At 45.3% G+C, this 20,798-nt stretch overlaps 1 protein-coding gene across 1 annotated transcript in view; it reads left to right on the top strand.

Annotated features, from left to right (window-relative positions):
• LOC138565827 (uncharacterized) overlaps positions 1-20,798 on the top strand; it is a 235,520-nt gene that overhangs the window by 18,820 nt on the left and 195,902 nt on the right. The window contains exon 2 of the mRNA XM_069643009.1: positions 12,025-12,081. Within this exon, the coding sequence (XP_069499110.1) occupies positions 12,072-12,081 (10 nt within the window). The 5' untranslated portion in view covers positions 12,025-12,071. The remainder of the gene's footprint in view (positions 1-12,024; positions 12,082-20,798) is intronic.

Genomic DNA, 20,798 nt, shown 5'->3' with positions numbered 1-20,798 from the left:
TGTGTTCATATATTTCAAAATAAAACAAACATCCCATATCATTCAATCTTCACAATTGGTATTAGATACAGCAATTCAGCCGATGCTCAACACGTTTCGGTGAATGCATGCCCTTCTTCAGGAGATAGGCTCTAAATTATAAACAGGAAAAAAATGTCTTCAATTTGAAATTATGTATTCATATGTCAATCAATGCCACCACATAAGTCATTAACATGGCAAAGGTTTACCGACTAATGTGCCACGACCAGGGTCATCCATGGATTCAAACGTTCTAATCCACTCGACACCGGGGGTTCAGACCAAGTGTCATCTGATTCGACTTGTGCCATCTAGTGATACATGGTGTCCAATCTGTGCACCAAGTACCTCATCAATGCTTCTAATGGTATGACAAAGGGATGACCCTGGTGGTCGCTCTTTGTTTGTTTATATGTCTACTGCTTTGTGTAAGGGCGGTTATTCCTCCCATGCACTCAAGATCTATAAAAAGAAATCACCAGTTTGAATAGGTCTCATTGGAGTGATCAACTGATTGTGTACACTGTGACACCTTACATTGCTTCTAGATTGCATGACATTTGAAAAGACATTATGAAGTATACCGACATAACATATCGTGTCACACAGATCTCCTACCTGATCTACTGGAAAAACCTAACACGTTCTAGAAGAAAACCGTAAATTGGTTAAAAAATTCCTGCATCCCATTCATGATCCTATTGTTTGGAATAACCAACTGGGAGGCACAAAAACATGTAAAAACCTTATACAGTGGCAGGTTAAGTCATGACATCATGTCACAATATGTTATGTCATGCGTTCTGTCTCAATATAGTTGTAACAAAGCCCCCCACCTTTCCCTATGACCTTTCGCTGACTCTCCATGCCCCGGTTCTGTCCAGCTTTCAGGGGAAACCCTCTTACAAAAGACCCAATTGGCCTCTGCGTTTGTGCAGACAACATAAGACATGGGTCCACCGGTCGCCAAGCATAAACAGGAAGTTACCCCTCCCGGCATAACAGTAGGAGGAATACCCCCCTGCCCCTCCATCTCCCAAGTCCTGGGAAATCAATGAAGATATTAGATCTCTCCCCGCCTGCACCAAGAGAAACATAAGAATGGCACTTCTTAACTCTTGATCCCTTAACAGTCACGCCTGAGATATCCATGGCTTTGTTGTTGACAGCAACCTGGATATCATATGTCTTATGGAGACCTGTATCTCCGACACCAGTGGCCCAATGATAGACCTTGCTGTTCCCACAGGCTCTACTATCTTCTGCCAAACTGAGACTTGGGTCATGGAGGTGGTGTAGCAATCACTACAAAGTCCAGTTTAGAGCTTTTTGCTTCCTCTTGTCAAGGATGCGAGATCTGCTTGGTTAAAATGACGCCATCTTTCCACAGTTGTATCAACTTTGTTTTGATCTATAGGCCACCAGCTCTCGTGCCAGATTTTTATGAGGAAATCACGCTGCTTCTAAGCGGCCTCTCCCGCCCAAACTCTGCGATGCTGTTTTTGGAGGACCTGAATTGCTGGCGTGGCAATAAGCTGGACAAAGACATTGTTGACTTAGAACATGCTCTTAATAACATCAACTATCGTGTCTGCAATAACGAACCCACCACTAGTAAAAACAATATTCTAGATTAGGTGCTCTAGAAATCTCGAAGTAGATATCAATCAGACCAGCCCATGTATATGGTTGGGCCAGTTTCTCACAGACTTTCAAATTCAGTGCATGGCTGCACTTTTGAAATTAAACAACCCCACAAAATCAGTTACCAGTCGTAACTTTAAGTAAGTGCTCACTCAAGATATCAAAGATAGTCTAACCTCAATCATGGCCAGCACATCAAACATGGATTCAGCTGACTGCCTTGCGTCCTCTTTCTCCAACAACTTTACAAAGATGCTGGATAAAATCGCCCCCCTAAAACCTAGGTTTGTACAGGATAACATAGGGCACCAGAAATGGTTTTTCGCCTGAGTTCACTGCCCTGAAAAAACGAGCACAAACTTGAATCTCGTTGGCTTAAACCCCAAACAGAAGAAAATGGAACCACCTGGAAGGAGGCTGATAAAACATACAAACTCAAAATTGCTGACACCCAAAAACATGTTTTGAATTCCCTAATGAGCCAATCCTCTAATTGCACAGGAGAACATTTTAAGATTACAATATCCTTAGAGAAACTAAAGGCCCTCCATACTACCTTCTTGACCACTAATCGGGACTGTGCACTTGTCCATGTTGGTTTTGAGGCCAAAATCATCAATGCAAGGCACACAATTAACAAATCTTTGGGGTCCACTGAAATACCCAATAACCTCCAGATATTTGAATCTGGGTTGTCTGAACATCCAGTGTTTCATTATCGCCATGCTCCATAACGGACATGCATAAAATGCTTTTGTCTTTTCGTCCAACATCATGTTCAGAAAACATGCTGCAGCCTAAACTAAGCCTCGAGCATAGTAAACTGCTGCTTCCTGACCAGATCTGTTAGTGCATCTTTCAAAGACTGCTCGGTTCCGGATTCAATTAAGGCCGTTACTGTTACTCCTCTCCTCAAGAAACCCAGCCTAGATCCAAAGGACCCGGGCAATGTTAGACCCATTACAAACTGCAATTTCCTCCTCGAAATCCTGGATGAATTGGCCACTTCCCAATTTCAAAGTTACGTGGAATCAAATGAAATCCTACACTGCAGGCAATCAGGTTTTCAACCCTCTCAAAGTACAGAGACCGCTCTGGTCGATTTGTTGTACCATATGTTGAAAATCATGGATGATGGAAAAGTTGGGCTCTTGGTCCTGTTGGACCTGTCAGCAGCTTTAGGTTTAGTGGACCATGATCCCCTCTTGCATTTCTTACGTCACCTTGGACACTGCTCTAAAGAGGCCATTGACTGGTTCCACTCTTTTCTAATTAATCGAGAGTCAAGGATCCAGTGGGGCTCTGCATCCTCTCCATCAGCACCCTCTTTGTGTGGGGGTCCGCAGGGAGCATGCCTTTCAATGGTTTTGTTCAAGATATATATCCGGCCATTCTGCTCACTCCTTGATGACCTGGGTGTCCTGTGCACAAATTATGCTGCCGACGCCCAAAGTCCTGGAAATCAACAGTGACCACACTTATGACCCCGCCACCTTAGCCAGGGTATATGACCAAATCGAGTCAAACAACTGGCTCTGTTCAAATGGCAGCAAAACTGAACTCCTTGTCTTCGGTTCCCCGCCGGCCCTGGCTACACTAAGTGTGGATTACAAACAATTTCAAATTGGGAATAGTGCCATGGAAGTGCAAAACAAGGTTGAAACCCTGGGCTTTCTGTTGGAGGCATCACTGAAAGTTGATGCGTATGTCCATCAGGTGAGCCGAAACTGTAGTTATTGCCTTCGGCTACTTAGAAACATCTGTCCTTTCATCACTGAAAATAAATTTGCAACCGTTGCCCGAGCAACCATTCTGTCGAGGCTCGACTACTGTAACTCGCTACTGATCGGACCCTCATCCTCTAACCTAAAGAAATACCAGGTACTTCAAAATGACGCCGTGCGCGTGGTTAAAAAGATCACAAGAAGGGTCAATGTCTCCAACCATCAGAGGGACCTCCATTGGCTACCGATACAGGAGCGCATATGTTTCAAAGTTTGTACCTTGATCCAGTGGTACATCTTTGGAGAGGTGGCATCATACTGAAAACTTTCGACCCCCTGTTATATCCCAAATGGAGCGCTACGCTCTTCGAACCAACAGCAGGTGCTCTGCCCCAGCTTCAAACGATCAAGAGGCCTGGGTAGATCTTTCCCAGCAAGAGCGGCTAAGCTCTGGAATTCATTGCCTCTCAACCCTCAGATTAGAGGCTGACTTGAAATCTTTTCGGAAAGCTTTAAGAACTCGTCTCTTCATTTAAGTGAATTGACCACCGGCTTGAAATCGTCTCCTCAAACGTATTAGTTTAGCCCCGTACCATCCGGGGCCCACTTGTCTTGTTTCTTTATGTTTGTTCTTAATGTGTAAGTGTTGTAACCCGATGCCTGCGGGCTTTCAGCACAGTATACAAATAAATAAATAATATGTCATATACTATGCCGCACATGTCACATCATGATATGCCATCACAACATGTCCTATATCATGATACACCAGAATATCATGCATTTATAATGATATGTCTTGCAATGGCAGGTCATGATATGTCTGGATATGATAGGTAATGTCATGATATGTTATGTCGGTACCCCCTATATCACGGAATGTCATAATCCCACGTCATATGTCATGCTATGTGATGTCAGAACCTGGCTTCGAGTTGTCTGTGGTCGCTTGGTTGTGACAGACAATGCTGGAGTTGTCAGACATGTTGCACTTCTTTGATGATCTGTATTATTTGCTGGTTGTGGGGCCAGTGCATAGGCCAGAGTTGTGCTGGTCTTAGCCCTGGCTCCATGAAAGGACGCGCATGAGGGCGGGGCCAAATGACCACCTTTGCTGGGGTTAGTTCCAGCGCTAGCGCTGAGGCAAAAGCTGTCATTTCCCCCAGGTGGAGACCAGGCATGTTGGTCATTGTGACCATGAAAAAATTGAATTTTAAATGCACACATCTTGTAATGCACACGTCTGGGCTGTCTGAGCAAAGCCTCGACAGCAAGTTTTGTGCTGGTGCAATATTACTAAGAGCACATCTCAGCCGTATTGAGTCAGTTCCCTGCACTGCAGCCAGTGCAATCTGGTGTATGCACCAGCGCTCGGACCAGTGCACAGTGTGCATGGCCACTGTTATGCGACACATGATGCATGTCTGCTATAAGGCCGCTCCCAGACGCCCCCCCTACCCCAGACCCCATCGCTGGGGAGAGTTGTACCTTGCAGTTAGAGAGCCCAATCTCATTGGTCATCGCTTGAGGCAAATGCTAGGAGCTGATTCGACAGTGAATGTGGCATTTTAAAGCACGGAGACAAGGCGGGGTGGGGAAAAGGCCACTATGCTCAGAAAGAACTCTAAGGCCCTGCTCCTAGAGAAAAAGAATGAATTCAGGATCCGCAGAGGGGATAACACCCAAAGATAAAGATTCCCCATCTTTCTGGGGGACTGCGGCTCAAGGTCTTGGGAATTGCAGGGCCTGTGAAGAGTAGAGGGTCTCTCGCCTCTCATTGATGTTTGGGGGTCATTACTGCAGATCCCTTAAGCTCTACAGAGGAGCAGTTGGCATGTTGAGAACCCTGGGGGACCAGATTGAGAGACGTGACGCCCACGTCATTACCATCTCTAACGGAGGCCGGGGTTCATAGGGAGGGACTAGAGGGCCAGGGTGAAACAATACTTTCAGATGGCAAGATTCATAAAGCTATCAGTTATCCAGCTAGAGGTAAGGCCCCTGGACTGAACATGAACCTAGCCAATGTGTTTGAATGGTAAGTTCAGCTGCTCAAAGAAGCCTTTCCACTGTGTGTGAGAAGTGGGCTGTACCCCACAACATGGCCCATTTCCACCATTATGCCCCATGAGGTATCCTCATATAGACCTCATAGCCTTCTAGACATCGACTGCAAGATCTTCTGACATATCATTCTATCAGAGCCCAACACTGAATAGGGGTGAATTCCAATCTGGATTGTGCACAGAGTGGATTCAGATCAGGGGTTTCTACCGTGGATCAGTGGGGGTGAAAGCCATTTGCAACCCGGGGTTTAACCGCGGTGCAAATGTGTATTTTTGCTGCTCAGGAGTTTGCTCAGACAATCTCCAAAGGAAAGAAAATGGAAAAAAGGTGGCTGCCGCCATTGGAAAAAGGGACACAGTCCCTTTTCCATTTCTATGGCTGCAGCCGGGAGTTGGGAGGAGTGCCGGGACCGGAGCACAACCAATTGGTTTAGTGAGCGGAGAATGTGTATTCTTGCCTGCTGTTCCAGCCACCTTCCCTGGGTGCGAACATACTTTAGCTAAGAAGATGCCATTATATGTAGCCTTTCTTGACCTTTCATCAGCTTTTGACCTGGTCGTCATAGAGATGCTATGGGTCAAAGTGGCAAAAAGAGGAATAAATAGCTCACTGCTCAACATCCTTAGTTAACTACATCTCATGTTTCTGTATAGATTAGGTTTGGCCCACATGGCCAACTGACCAAATAAGTGCCAACAGCTTGAGGAGTAAAACAGGTGTGCCTGCTTGTGCCCGTTTTGTTTGCTTGTATATAAATGACATGGGTGACATGTCTAGGTATGTGGAAGAGGCATCTAAAGGTATCCCTTTTATTAATGGAAAGCCTTTCCCAATGATATTATATCATGTACCGATGACTCAGGTCTCCTGGCAAGAACCCTGAAAGCCCTCAGAGCCCAGCTTCAGGCAGTAGCATCCCATTGTAACACCAATCATCTCATTGTAAATGAATCTAAAACAAAAGTGATGCTTAACAAATGTCATAGCAGGAAACTAAAACGCTGCTTTAAGATGGCGGGTGTACACATCAACCCCACTTTATCCACCGAGGTGCAGTTATAACATCGAACCTCTCTTGGAAAGACAAGGTGGAGCACACAACTAGGAAAGCAGCAATGGCAGGGAGAGTGATCGTTAGCCATACGGACAACTTTGGTCCCGAGGTGGAACCGGTCCACCGGGCAAAGTTTGAAGGCTTAGTATCTTATGGTGCTGAGATATGGGGCTTAGATAAGAATATTAGCAGAGTGCGCATATGCGAGCGCCAATTCTGGAGTCCAATCGTATATCTCCCTAAAAGCTTTCCCAATGCTGCTTTGCTTGGCGACGTGGGCCTCCTTGCCCAACAAAGGAGGGCGATGGATTCTCCTGCCAGGTGTGCACGTAAGAGTAACATCACAGAACAACGAGCTGGTGGACAGGGCCGGCGCGAACATTTCGCTTAAGGTTTTATATCTGCATACAGTTACCATTTGTTAAACGATTTTACCGCACTGGGTTTGGGATCCCTTTCTGGACTCGCTCCATCATCCCATCGATACATACAGGTCCCTGATGAGCAAGCACAAAAGTACTCCATTGATATGAACAAGAAGGTTTGAAGAAGAGGAGCTACCGTGTCAGACTACATTAGGATGGTGATCAGTGTGGTTAGAGTCTGATCTTTTCTTCACAATGAAAATGATACTGATTGAGACCATATATTATCTTTTGTATTTTACTCTAATGTAATGTGTGAAATCGTGGTTAACTTGTATGGCATTGGGCCTCATTACATAGTTGCCCGTAAGCTCACCGGCACCCTTGCTTCCGGGACTGGCAAACTACGGGCATGCCTGACCGGTCTGCCCCTCCCGGGCGCTGTGGTCACAGTAAGAAAAGCTGCCGCGGAAGCACCAGCACCATTAACAACGGCGCCGGTGCTTCTGTGTCCCCATTCCCATAGACCCCTATGGAACTGTACGGGAATGGGGATTTACAAATGTACTGGCGCCTGACTTCCCGGCCGCCGGACTCGTAATGAGCCGGTGGCACCAGGAAGTCAGGTGCTGGTACATTTTTACGGGTCTAGCTGCAACCCGCTGGTAGCACTGGCAGGGTTACCGCCGGGCCTGTAATAAGGCCCATTGTTTTTATGTTGAATATAGCTGTCGCGAAAGCTTAATTGGGCCGAAAGTGTACAATAGAATCTAATCTGCCTTGCAGTTGAGCCCAACTCAGCCTGCTTGAAAGCAGCCAAAAGAAGCCACTTCCTGTGGGGCAGACCCTCTAGCGCTATGTCCCTCATCACTAGCTGTCGGAGCGCTATACCATCACATGAAGCGACTGCATTCTTTCTTTCCATCATCTGCAACAGAAGATAGGGCCTGCTCAGATAGTACACTTGGGCTGGGCAATGAGGGGTTAAATGAATATAGAGGGAATGTGCTGGGGCCCAGTTAGATAGCTCGCAAGTTAAGCGATCGCCTCTCGGATGGGATTAGCCTGCACTTCACACGTATGAATCCTGCAGCCTCTACACCCTTCTGAGGTTGATAGTTTAGTACCATCTGTTATATTTCTTTATAGGTGCCTTATCGGGCACCCTCTGGGACCACAGTCACAGCAAAAGAGGAAAAGGGGTGAGGAGGAAGGATACAAAGTACAAGGCACAGGCAGGCACCCATAGCACAACAGACAAACAATATCTCGAAACACAAGGAGCTGGGAGTGTAAAGTAATCACACAACAATACAAAAGCCTGGCAGATAGCACAGCAAGTTGAGCGCCCGTTCTGGCATTTGTGAGCAGCCTGCTGAAGCAGGTTCGAATCCCGGCAGAGCCAACTCAGCCTTTCATCCTTCCGAAGTCGATACATTGAGTACCACGCAGTGGGATAATATTATCAAATGTCATATCAGCGCTTAAATAGCTGCAGGTTTGTAGTGCTATTTGAAAGTAGATATTATACTGTTATTATAGTAAGTGTAAGACAACAGACGGGCACCTCATGACCCGAGTTCCATCCTATGGGTCAAATAATTACATGAATAGGAGAATCTTTAGTCCTTTCCTGATGTGGAGGCATGTTTCTACCTCCCTGATGGAACCATCAGGCACACAGCAGAGGATGGGTCACCATCTAGCACACAGCAGAGGATGGGTCACCATCTGGCACACAGCAGAGGGTGGGTCACCATCTGGCACACCGCTGAGTATGGGACACCATCTGGCACCCAGCAGAGGATGGGTCACCATCTAGCACCCAGCAGAGGTTGGGTCACCATCTGGCACACAGCAGTGGATGGGTCACTATCTGGCACACAGCAGAGGATGGGTCACCATCTGGCACACAGCAGAGGTTGGCTCGCCATCTGGCACACAGCAGGGGATGGGTCACCATCTGGCACCCAGCAGAGGATGGGTCACCATCTGGCACCCAGAAGAGGATGGGTCCCTTCTGGCACACAGCAGAGGTTGGATCACCATCTGGCACACATCAGAGGTTGGGTCACCATCTGGCACACAGCAGAGGATGGGTCACCATCTGGCACACAGCAGAGGATGGGTCACCATCTGTCACACAGCAGACGATGGGTCACCATTTGGCACACAGCAGAGGTTGGGTCACCATCTGGCACACAGCAGAGGTTGGGTCACCGTCTGGCACACAGCAGAGGATGGGTCACCACTGGCACACAGCAGAGGATGGGTCACCATTTGGCACACATCAGAGAATGGGTCACCATCTGTTACACAGCAGACGATGGGTCACCATTTGGCACACAGCAGAGGTTGGGTCACCATCTGTCACACAGCAGAGGTTTGGTCACCATCTGTCACACAGCAGAGGATGGGTCACCATCTGGCACACAGCAGAGGTTGGGTCACCATCAAGTAAGGCAGGAATTTGGTTCTCATCAACATAAGACTGAAAGGAGCACACGAAGGAGGGATCAGAAAAGGAGTTGTCCGGCAGTTGTTAAAGAGCCAGTGGGTGTGAGAAAATGACTTCTGCCCCACAGGAGTACAAGGATGAGTAGTGGCTAAACGGCCTACTCGGCCCCACACTACTACAAAACATCTGTGATCCCAATCATTACGGTGAAACAGGCACAGATAAGAGACTTACCAACTATGCCTTTGTGGTAACGTCGGCCGAGGGCAGGCTATACTCTTAAGAACGGTGTGAATGTGAGACAGTAACAACCCAAACAGCAATAGAAGAGCAGCACAAAATATGGGAAATATCCAATCAAGGTTCTGTGGAATTATGCACACTTTAATGAATAAAACACACTGTTATGCAATAAACACTGTACTAGAAAACACTAACAGGAATCCACCCTTGTAAAGGAAGACGGAGAAATGCAGAATGTAGTGATGCAAACGCTCGGGATGCGCTGCATAGACGAAAAGGCACAATGTCACTTCAATGTTTTTGAAAAGGATATCTCTTTTGAGAATAAGGTACAAAAGGGGCCACAATCAGGTTTTAGGGTCCCAACAATGGATCATGGGGCCTACGGCCCAGCAAGAGTGATTTAATCAGTTCTGGGTGGGTTGAGGGCCTCGAACCAGGCTTCATTATATTGCTTGAGTGGGTCGAACAATGTGTGGTTGTAGCAAGCTACAGTGATCCAGACAGGAAGCACTCCTCGAGTCGGGGCCCAGAACAAGCTTGATGCAGTTTGATGCAGCATTAAAAGGATGGAGGTCGATGACGCCACCAGTGTTGGTTTTGCATTTAATCAGGGGTTAGTGACAAAGATGCTGGGGGCTCGAGGTGTGGTTCAAGACTTGGCGGTTTGAAGCCTTCTTGTCCGAGCTGGAGAAATCAGTGCAATCAGATTGTACAGTTGGGAACTGGTTTCAAGGAGCAGCAAAAGCAGTTCAAAGAGGTTCAAACAAGTGCCAGGGGCATCACCATAGGTGAGCTCAAATGCGGCTGGTGATAGTACGATGCGGTTCGATGTTGTAGAAATGCAGGAGACCAGCTGCCTAGCTTCTTCAGATACTGAGAGTCGTGAGAGTTGCTTATTCTCATTCTTCAAAGCAGGGGGAGGCTAGCTAAAACCAGTTGGAGTACTTCACTTCCAGTGTGGCTGGCAGAGAGGTGGGTCTTGCTGTAGCAGCAGTTCACCCTCAATGTGTCCTGGGAATGGGTAGAGAGCAGAGCTATCCCCTGCTTTGGAATACCTCTTCACCTGCCTGGGGACTTTGGAAAGGGCAACCCTCCCAAAACAGTTCCAAATTAATTCTTAGAGTCCAGGAATGAATCCAAGAAAGAGGGCAAGACCTGTTCCTTATAAAGGAAACGAGCTACTGAGGATTGGTTAAAAGCAAGACTGCTTTAAGGGGCTTTAACCAGCCAAGCTAAAAATTGTTTTTTGCTTTATTGCATCATACTCAAAGTGCTTTGCTGAGCAGGAAGTGTGGGAGACAGGAGAGAAAGAATGCGTGAGAGGGAATTAAGATTGAGGAATACTTCCACTTTTGGTTCTCCTCTGCCTGCCTGTCAGAACCTACCCCCTTCTTCAGCTCTGCACTTCAAAGGCATTATAGTATGCAACACCCTGGTGTGAGGTTGGTTCTTTTATATAGGGGGAGCCCTTTGAAGCCTGTTTCCCAGGACAGCTCCTCCTGCGTGCTGTCCTCCTGAAGGGAGTTGTTACCTGACCTCACAAAGGATCAAAGAGAGGCTCAGTTTTTCCGGCTTTTTTTCCTGCTGGTGAACAGACACGGGAGTCTGACTAGAATTCCCACACACTGTCCATGGGTGGCAATTGTCATAGGGTTGATGTGTATGACAGAAATCAAGTGTGGCTTTTAATAATTACATGAGCTACAAACCACCATACCATACCGGTGTGTGTGGTTTATAATTTCAGATTACCCAGCCACTAGTTGTGTAGGTTAGAAAAATATCATGATTCTGGGACAGTGGTGTATTATTAAGTGCAGCCCCTGTATTTCAATGGCGTAGCTGTTGCAGCAGCTGCCAAATCGGGATCCTGTGATCCCTGAACCCGCTCAGTGTCCCTTTCAAGAGAAGGAACTGCAGATCAGGATATTGATGCACTGCAGGGGACAGGTATACACTATAATTTTGGCATGGTGCTTATGAAAGCGGGGTGTGATCAGCAGATAGTGAGAGGGAATGGAGCTATTCTGAGTGTGTACACTGGAAACTAGAAATGGTGTGATTACTAGGCAATTTGCAAGTTAGGTTCAAATATGGAAGCCTAAAAAACAGAGATGTAATTATTCATCAAAATACTTCCCATTCACGCTTTAATTTTCTCATATAATCAATATCTGGAGTCTCCCTTAGTGGACTATGGTTAAATTGTGAGTATCTCTGGCAGGGTAAACACTGAGAGGCCTGTAGGGCTGGGCCCAAAGCAGCACAGTGTGATTCATGTGCCTACAGGCATTTCCGGGGCACCTGCTTAATTAGAATGTCTACCCATGTCTCTACATAGCTTCCCAGATCTGAAATGTGAGCTTGAACTAGAAAAAATGGGATGCGTTTTATGTGTATCATTCTACAACCAGACTGAACAGGGGCTTTGTGCATTTGTTGCAGGTCTGGAACCCTCCTGGCTGCCGGAGTCTCCCTCGCAACTGGTGAAAATGAGCAGAAGTAAGAGAGAAGCACCCAAAACACACTGTCTGTCGTTCATTTCAGTATTCCTGCATGGGTGAGCGGGCAAGGGTATCCTAGGGTGGCAAGATACGAAGGATTGGGTTGTGGGCATTGACCAATAAATTCCAAGCGCACTGACTAATCCAACCATCTACTGTTACCTTTGCACAGGTGTTCAGTACTTGGGTGTGAAATGGCAAAATACTGCAGAAAAATCATGTTATGCCTTGGGTGGGAAAAGTAATGGAACGTGGAGGATTACCTACATATTATATGGGAAACCTGCATGTCCATCCAAGGGTAAAATAAAGGAGATTCGCACTAGTTTTTTTAAAATATTTGTTGGATGCCAGTGATGTATCATAATTATGGAGCAAATTAATTCAAGGTGATGACATAAATGTTATCTTTTATATGGTAACATTTTATCAGAAAATAATTGAAATTTTAAATTGTTTATCTTAAAATGTTTTATTTATGAAATATGTGTATGATATTCTCGTGAAAGTATTGGATGGTTTTATCATGATTGGCTACTGTTTTAACATTGAAGTGGATATGCGTATTGTTTATATTTGTATTATCTGTTGTATATACAAAGCCGTAAAACTAGAAGTATATTATCAAATCAATAAATAAATAAATAAAGGAGAGATGGTCGCGATGCGAGTTGCACATCACGGCAATCTTAAAAACCATAATAGCAAAACAATACTAAGAATGATTAGTTTGCTTGCTTTTACCATAGCAAGTCCTATACAGGATTCTACAAATTACAATTTCATCCACACACAAAAGAATGTAATTATGGTGTTGAAATCAGTTGTAATCTTGTCCAATTGGCAAAGAGTGTTACACAGTATACAAATGTTATCTTTTTACATAAGTAATTTATTTTTTCTTGTTCTATTTCTTGTTTTATCTCCCCTATTTTTGTTTTTATTCACTATTTTAAGAACATGTTTAATTTCTATATGTATTTGAATTTTGTGAAAAGCTCCTTTATGAGCTAAAACACAATAAAAAAAAATTCAATATAGTCAAATTCAAATCTGCAAGACTTGTCTGTCAGTAAACGTTTCATTATTGTAAAGCTAAACCTTGCAATGAAAGCTAATTTTATTTGGGTTTAACTTGCAATCCCTCCCGGGCATCTCTATGCCTGTTCATTCGCCAAAATCTGCGACCACCATGTGGCCAAACACCCAAACACAAATGGGATCTAAAGCGTAACGTTCGAGCAACCGTAGGCAATGCAAATCTCAATACGAGCGAAAGATCTAATCTCATCAAACCCTTGAAAACTAACTACAAAAATTAGTTATGCCAACACAAGATTTCCATTTTTACGATGCAATGGTAATTAATGCATCAAATTGTTTGGAAAAAATGTTTGCAAAAAAAGTTGGCATATGTTACAAAAATTTCAAGATCAAGATATAAAACATGAGCTCAATCCTATTTCTGCAGCACAGTGGGAACCACATATTATTAAAACCTATTGCAATAAGAACAGCGTGGTAACTTGTCAGATGATAAGCGTAGCTTCTCCTATGCTGAGGAAGATATTCTGCATTGTATTAAAATCTTGCAACCTTCGAGCACGCCCACCGTGGATAATTATAATTATATAATGAACACTTCAAAATCTTCAAGGAATTTGCCAATCCCACCACAGTCTACACCTCTCCTCTTACATCCCAGTGTAGATTATGGCTATATCTAATAAGGTAATAAAAAAATCATCCCTTACTCTCTGCTGAAATTTCGAAGCGGTTTTATGATAAGATTATTGCTAATGGAAACATTCCAATATCCGGGAAAATATTGTATATTATTCCCTTAAACAAACAAGCCCTCGTAATGACCTGAAAAATTCCACGTTACTGGCCATGTCAGACGCCCCAGGTTAACTCCCGTTTCAACCACAATATTATCCATTGCTACCCTTTATGTGTCTAGTTGTGTGCCTGTCTTGTGGGCACCCTGAGGACTCCGGGTAGTGTGGCGCAATATAAAAACACTTAGATAGATGGTCTTTTGTCATTTATTATTAAAAGACATTAGGAGATGGGTCAAAGAAAAAATATACTACCCGACTTTCAAACAGGCTTCTGACCAGTTTACAACAACTTAATTGATTTTGCCACCGTGAGGGCTCACTATTAGCCTTTGTGGACTTCACGGCATCTTTAGATATGGTCAACGCAGAGCTGCTGTTGCAAAAACACATGCATTGGGGTTTCTCTGACATCTGGTAAGACCTGATTAAACAGCTCTATAGTGAAACTTCCGTTTGCATTCGCTTAAATGATATGGGTGATCTCTCACCTCCGATTAGTAGTAATAGTGGCTTAAAGCAGGCACCTTTGATTTTTAACCTCTACATTGCCGACCTAGGTCAAGCACTCATGGATGCCAATGTTTTTGAGCAAAATATAAAAACATGCGCGTCCACTGGCTTGGATATGCAGATGACATCATCATTCTTGACCGCGCTGCTATTGGCCTGCAAAGGTCATTTAATGATATGTCTGATTTTTAGACATTTAATCAACTTCAGATAAATCAGGAGAAAACCAGTCATGTGCTAAAGCAAGGGTGAAAACAGCGATAAGAATGCTTGGACGGTCAATGGAATTAGACTAGACGCTATTTAGAGCACTGTCATCTGGGGGTTACGATTACCCATGACAACACGTGTAGGCTATTAAAAAATAATATAACAGCAAAAGTAAAAATCAAATTTCTTAGTATCAACAGATGTATGCGAAAAGCAGATATAGGGAATTCAAATCTACATGGCAAAAGATAATGCCTGGCTCAATGTTACGTATGGCGTGCTACTCTTGGTTTACGCATGGAAACATCAATTGCGGCAATCCGCTTAGAAGTAGGACTAATCTTCTTATTTACCTTATATAAGATCAAGAGTAGCCTCTTGTTAATTAAAATGTTGACTGACAGTGAGCCCAATTTTTTAACTATTTTTGAAATAGATTAAAACAAATTAATTCCAAGACTCTTGGTTTGTGCAAGAATTTGTTAACCCCTGTCTAAACTTTCACAAAGAGATTGATTGGAAGGCTGGTTGGCTTGGATACAAGCTATTGGAGAGCCAAGAAGAAGATTACTGATAAGGCCTACAGATGGAATCACACTGAAAACATTAAACAGTTATTCAAACTTAGCAACCTGAGAACCTGCGAAGATTTATTCTCCTGATGATTACGGGAGCCGGTTCAAAATCCCTTAGAATGTGATAAAATGCCATCTACGCCATCGTGGATTAGAGTACACACAAGATCTATTGACTCAACGCCCTATGCTAACCAGATATGTTCACAAATTTTATTGGCGACAGGGCGAGGGTATCATTTCTGGCAAATCTGTTATTTTTTGCAACACAGTGTATGAATTATGGGAGTTGATATTAAACCATCAGGTTAATTTAATGTGAAATAGTTATATCCATCTTTGAAATGAATTGCAATGAAACTTATTTTAGGTATCACTATACAATGACTGTTATTATGTTCTGAATATTATGATATTAATTGTAATCACACTTCTATTTTCCTAGGTATGTGCAAACTATTATGTTTCTCTTTTGATGGTGTTTAAGGCTAAATTGCTTTAGCTATTTAACATACAATAATACAAAGTTAAAAAGATTCTTTTAATCGATTGTTGATAATAACCTTTGCCTATTTTATATAGCCTGTTTTGATGTAAATATCTCCCAGATGTGTCCTTGTGCGCCCTTATACACCTACCCAAGCACACTGTGCTAATGTCACATAGATATGTATATGTGATACCAGTTGGTGTGGGGAGACAAAAGTAGCTCCTAGTCATTCCACTAACCAGGTTCCTCTAGGCTACATGTAGGATCGACATTGCTCCCAGCTCCCCCCTATTCCAATAAACGGGTCCTGAATATCAAGGATTTGAACCAGAGCAAATATGCAAATGTGAATTATAAAAGATTATTTTAAGGGATCTCAGGGGTTCTCCCAAAGTGATCCAGTTTTAGGCTATTTGATTCAAGTACACGAGACAGTATAGGCATCTCTTAATTTTCTCCAGAAGAGGATAATTGTGAATAATATGAAATCAAACTTTGAGGTATCCTCTAAAAAGAGGATGACATGTAGGCCCATCTTTGTGTCTGATGATCAGAGATGAAACAAATGTGATGATTCTTATTATTTGAACATCAGGTTATACAAACTGAAGTGGGATCAATCAACACATTACCAAATATGATATGATATTTTATTTGTATCGCGCTCGTACACAAGTTTTTCAGAGCGCGACTAGGCAAGGGAGCGGAACAAGGGAGAACACAGCACAACATAAAAATGATCTTACAAGGCCCAGTGACATTGAGAACGCGCAAGTGCATGGGAAAGGGAAAAAGTGCGTGGAAGGGGGAGGGTGGAAAGTGCAGAAGCCGAGGAGCGCAGATAAATAAAATAAATAGAAAATTGAGGCAAACTGTGGTAGTAAAGCCAGCAAGTGGCAAGGGCTGTGTTTAAGGCAGCAGACTTGGTAAGTCTGAATAAGTACAGAAAAAGAGGAAACATGGGGGGGCTGTATGGGTACAGATACAGTCCCCAGTGCAAGGGGTGGCCAGGAGGCAGTGCAGGAAGGTGGCAGGGTGAGCAGGTACCTGGGCCCAGGGGACAGAGGGTGGCCAGGTGCACAGTGCCAAGAGAGCAGATCAGCAGGGGAGAAGGGGAGCGAAGGCAGAAGAAAAGAGGAACGTCTTGAGGTGCTTCCGGAACCGGAGATGGTTCTCCTCAAGTTTTAGAGTGGCAGGGAGGCTGTTCCAGAGGGAGGCCCCAGCCGAAGATAGAGATCTACCCCCAGCTCGTTTCTTTGAAAAACGACTGACCCTGAGGGAGTTAGAGGTAGAGGAGCGAAGAGCTCGAGAGGGGAGGTTTTTGCGGAGGGATAGCTGAAGGTATTTTGGACCCAGACCCCAGAAAGCCTTGTGGACAATGCAGAGGGTTTTGAATTTAATCCTTGCATCCACTGGGAGCCAATGGAGAGATTTCAAAGCTGGAGAGATACGATCCCAGGGCTTGAGGCCAAGGATAAGTCTCACAGTCCTGTTCTGGATAAGTTGTGGGGGGCGGAGAGTAGAGGCAGGTAGATTTAGAAAGAGGCTGTTACAATAGTCCAAGCTAGAGAGAACCAGAGCTTGGGATACCATGAGCTTCTGGGGGAAGGAGAGGAAAGGCAGAATACCTCTGAGGAGGTGCAGTCGGAAGTTTGACTTTTTAGAGACATCAGAGATATGGGGCGAGAAGGAAAGTGTGGAGTCAAAGATGACACCAAGGTTCTTAGCCTCACGGGTAGGGGTAGGAGGAGGGCCAAGGGAGGCTGGCCAGAGAGTGAGGGAAAAGGATGGAGATGGTGTGCCGATGAGGAGGATCTCCGTCTTGCTGGCATTCAGACAAGATCATTGGCGGCACACCAATTTTGAATGGCAGTTAGGCAGTCAGAGATGAGAGAGGGAGAGGAGGTGGCCGAGGGCAGCCGGAAAATGAGTTGAGTGCCAATAAGCGTAGCACTAGAAATTTGAGCAGAAAATGGCAATACAGTGAGCGAGAGTTGCCAGGTATTGGTTGAAAAGTCAGGGTGAGAGGTTAGACCCCTGGGGAACCCCACCGGTGGAGAGTAAGATAGATGATAGGAAAGACCCCAGTTGGACCTGGGAGGGTCGATCAGAGAGGAAAGAGGTCAGCCAGGCCAGAGCCTGATCAGTGATACCCAGGTTATCAGGGAGACGGTTGAGCAGGATGGTGTGGTTGACCGTGTCGAAGGCAGACGAGAGATCAAGAAGGATGAGGACAGAGGGAATCTTAGAATCAAGGTTGGAGTGCAGAACTTCACGGATATTGAGGAGAGCAGTTTCCGTGCTTCTGGCTGCTCTGAAGCCAGACTGGTGGTCATGGAGACAACCAACAGAATCTGAATGAAGGTTAAGCTGAGAGATGGCCATCTTTTCCAGGAGTTTGCCCAGAAAGGGGGTTATGGAAATTGGGCGATAGTTTGCCAGACAGGAAGGCTCAGCTGTGGGTTTCTTGAGAACAGGATGCACAAGGGAGTGCTTCAGAGGGGTTTTGGAGGAACAGGGATGAACCTGTTTTGACGAGGCTTTCATAGATCGGACTTGTCGATCGACCTTGTCAGGGGAGAAAATAGGAAAGGAAGAGAAGGATGGTGGAAATAGGAGGGGGAGGGGAGGTAAGGGTGTCCAGGATGTCCTGGGTTTTAGAGATAAAGTGCGAGGCAAGGGCATTGCAGAGAGCCTGGGAGGCAAGAGGATGGGAGGAGACTGCTGCAGGGTTGGCAAGCTCCTTGCAGATTTTAAAGAGTTTGGCCGAGTTGTTGGATACCGCAGAGACACAGGCTTGAATGTGGGCTCTCTTCTTAGTGCGGACAGAGAGTCGGTATTGCCTTTGGAGCAGGGGACAGGCCAGTTTGTCAGAGGATGAGCAAGAAGACCTCCATTTCCTCTCAGCCGCCCTACACTTACGTTTAAGTGTAGCTAGGTCGTAATCATACCAGGAATTGCACTTGGCGTTGGACTTCAGGCGGATCCTCATGACAGGGGCAAGAGCATCAAGAGTATCAGAGATGGTAGAGTAGAGAAGAGACAGGGTTGTGTCGGGGTGAGTCAGCCAGGGGAGGAGGAGGGGGAGAGAAGGTGGCAGCAAAAGCCTCAGCTGACACACGCTTAATAGGTCGGATGTCCGAAAAGGTAAGTGGAAGTGTTGGGGTGTGGTTGGCTTGGGAGAAGAGAGTGAGAGATGGGAGGAGAGGAGGCAGTGAGAGGAGTGGCCAGAGGAATAGAGAGGGGGAGGCCAGGGGAGATCAAGACATCAAGTGTGTGTCCTGCAGAGTGCGTTGGGCCAGAGGGGAGGATAGAGAGGGAGAGGGTATTGCAGAGGTTGCGAAACAGCAGCAATGAGGGACAGTGAGAATCGAGGTGAATGTTGAGGTCACCAAGGAGGAGGGGTTGAGTGGTTGAGGCCAGGAGGGAGGAGGAGAGGTCGGCCCACTCAGAGAGAAAAGAGGTGATTTGCCCGGGGGGCCGGTAGAGAGTAGCAACAGTAAGAGAGTGGCTAGGAGAGAGTGAGAGCCTGCAGACAAGGCATAAAAAAGAGGAGTAAATCTGAATGGGAATGATAGTGGTAGGAATCTACTCAGGAAAGATCAGGGCTACGCCCCCTCCAGGTCGAGTGGATCTGGGTGCGGAGAGGATCTTGTAGCCCTCGGGGAGTAGTGTGTCAAAGCTTGTGACAGAGCTAGCCGTGAACCTGTCTGGCCAAAGGTTAAATGCAGAAATACACTGAAGTTGAACTTTCAAGTAAATGCAAGAATACACCCAAGTTTGACTTTCAAGTAAATGCAGAAATACACTGAAGTTGAACTTTCAAGTAAATGAAAGAATACACCCAGGTTTGACTTTCAAGTTAAATGGGAGACCAGTAGTTAAGGAATGTAGAGAGGTAGTCAGATGGTAGAGGTGAGTATAGATAAGCTTCACATGAGAGCATGACAGGAAGAGTTGAGTACCCTCTGAGAAGGGAGTACAGGTAAATCAAGGAGGGAACTAACCCAAACAGAATATGGTAAGAGAGTCATGGCAGTCCAATAGTCCAGGGAAGCAGCCTCAGTGACAATGAGGGTTTGGCTGTTGCAGAATCTCATAAAACAGCCTGTGAAGCAGAGAAGCTGACAGGGACCTTAGAGAGTAGACCATTGAAACAGGGGCTGGCTGAAGCCTGCCGGTCCCCCAATTGGCTTGAAAACAAAGCCAACAGCCAATCACTGCAGACGATGGAGGGAAGCACTTTAGATACACAGCCAGCCTCATGCAAACAAGGAGGCTAGGCAGCCATGATGGAAAACCTCAAACATACTGTGAGGCAGCAGGAAACATCCATTTCATTGAAATGAGTCCGTGCATTTTAAAGCAGCAGAAGGTTAGAACACACTGCCAATTTGCACAGTGTAATTTCTGAAATTAAAATGGTTTGCCAAGTGAAAAAAAAAGTTTTTTTTCCGATTTTTCGTTTTTCTTTTTAAAAGCTTTTTTTTCGTTTCTGGTGCTGCAGGGGCAATGGCAATGCACCTACCTGGTGCAGAAAGCGTCCCTGGGCCCAACAGATCAGGAAACTTGGAAGGGTGGGAGCTCCAGAAAGACCTCGAGCTCTGTAGGATGTGAGAAGGCAGAAAGCAGGGAAAATCACCGGGCCATGGAGAGGGGGGCCGGATACAGCCTGCCCGACCCCTGATTGGCTTGAAAACAAAGCCAACAGCCAATCACTGCAGACGATGGGGGGAAGCACTTTAGATACACAGCCAGCCCCATGCAAATAAGGAGGTTAGGCAGCCATGATGTAACCAGAAAGAGGATTGTAATGAATATTTTATTTTTAGATTCTCAACCATTTGGCTGAGTATTTAATACGTGTATTTAAAGAAGGAGGCAGGCTGTTTCCCTGCGGTTCCCTTGCTCTGTGTGGGGGAGACTGAGATAGAGCGAGTGACCAAAGTACATCTGCCATATCTGGACAGCTGGAGTTGGGAGGGGTGTCCTTTGAATTTGAAGCTGCAGTCTGCGGATTTACACGAGCGCGGGTGGAAAGGTGGCTCTTTCTTTCCAATAGGGCTCATCCTGGAGCAAGCAGAAA

Source organism: Ambystoma mexicanum, chromosome 2p, assembly GCF_040938575.1.
Source record: "Ambystoma mexicanum isolate Mex_15411 chromosome 2p, UKY_AmexF1_1, whole genome shotgun sequence".
NCBI lineage: Eukaryota > Metazoa > Chordata > Amphibia > Caudata > Ambystomatidae > Ambystoma > Ambystoma mexicanum.
This window is presented reverse-complemented; position numbering and strand designations above follow the sequence as displayed.